This window comes from Apis dorsata, unplaced genomic scaffold (genome assembly GCF_000469605.1).
Source record: "Apis dorsata unplaced genomic scaffold, Apis dorsata 1.3 scaffold_260, whole genome shotgun sequence".
NCBI lineage: Eukaryota > Metazoa > Arthropoda > Insecta > Hymenoptera > Apidae > Apis > Apis dorsata.
Genome location: NW_006263538.1, coordinates 52571 through 53644, shown reverse-complemented (window position 1 = coordinate 53644; position 1074 = coordinate 52571). Strand labels below are relative to the sequence as shown.

Below are 1074 nucleotides of genomic sequence, written 5' to 3'. Positions count from 1 at the left end.
TAATTCATATTTTGTATACATATTGTTATTGGTATGTATAAATAATTTTTTATCTAAATCGTATTAATTTTTAAATTAATGAAATAAACGATATTTTCTATGATTATTTTATTTTTAAAAAATTACTCTTCATACTTTCTCTTAGATCTAATTATTATTTCAATTAATAGTTCTTCTAGAATGAAGCAAGACACAAAGAAAAATAACTGTATGATATATCAAATAAATGAAATTTTGTAAAGTTTTTACTTTATTTTTTTAGGAAATATAAATCATTAAGTTGTCACATTCTTGAAAAATATCTACAATAAGATAAATAGAAATTTAAAAAAAAAAAAATTTATTTTATCTCTGTGAAATATACGTCATTACAACCTATATATTGATCAACAGTTAGTCAAAATTCTTGCAGTTTGCATACATACTGCATTGCTTCATTGGGAAAATATCTGCAATATCCTAGGTAAGTTATTTTATTACTTCATTGTAATATTTATATCCAATTTTTCATTTGTCTGACAAGAAGAAATATTTTATAGAAAAATGACAAAGTGGTTGTTGCTGGTGGTGTGTCTTGGTATAGTTTGTCAAGATGTCACAAGCGCAGCTGTGAATCATCAAAGAAAATCTTTAAATAATTTGGCAAATTCGATGAACGTGATTTACGAATGGAAACACATTGATTATGATTTCGGTAGCGAAGAAAGACAACAAGCTGCGATTCAATCTGGCGAATTTGATCACACAAAAAATTATCCTTTCGATGTCGATCAATGGCATGGTAAAATAGCCTCTTTTTAAACTAATATTGCTCGTCGAAATATTTTAATATTCCAATATTTTTTTCTAATATTCAATAATAATTTTCATCATTCGAATTTCACAGTTTTTGCATCATTGTAAAAATATTTCAAATTTTGCATTTTTTGTTCAAGATAAGATATTTGTCACCATAGAAAGATTAAATGGTGTGCCTTCTTCTCTGAATGTGGTAACTAATAGAAAAGGTAAAGGTGGACCTCTTCTACAACCATATCCTAATTGGTCGTTTGCTAAATATGAAGATTGTTCTGG

General features: G+C 26.2%; 1 protein-coding gene across 1 annotated transcript in view; it reads left to right on the top strand.

Annotated features, from left to right (window-relative positions):
- Window positions 1–337: 337 nt before the first annotated feature.
- LOC102677848 (protein PF14_0175-like) overlaps window positions 338–1074 on the top strand; it is a 17076-nt gene continuing 16339 nt past the window's right edge. The window contains exons 1-2 of the mRNA XM_031510779.1: window positions 338–463; window positions 540–781. Of these exons, the coding sequence (XP_031366639.1) occupies window positions 544–781 (238 nt within the window). The 5' untranslated portion in view covers window positions 338–463; window positions 540–543. The remainder of the gene's footprint in view (window positions 464–539; window positions 782–1074) is intronic.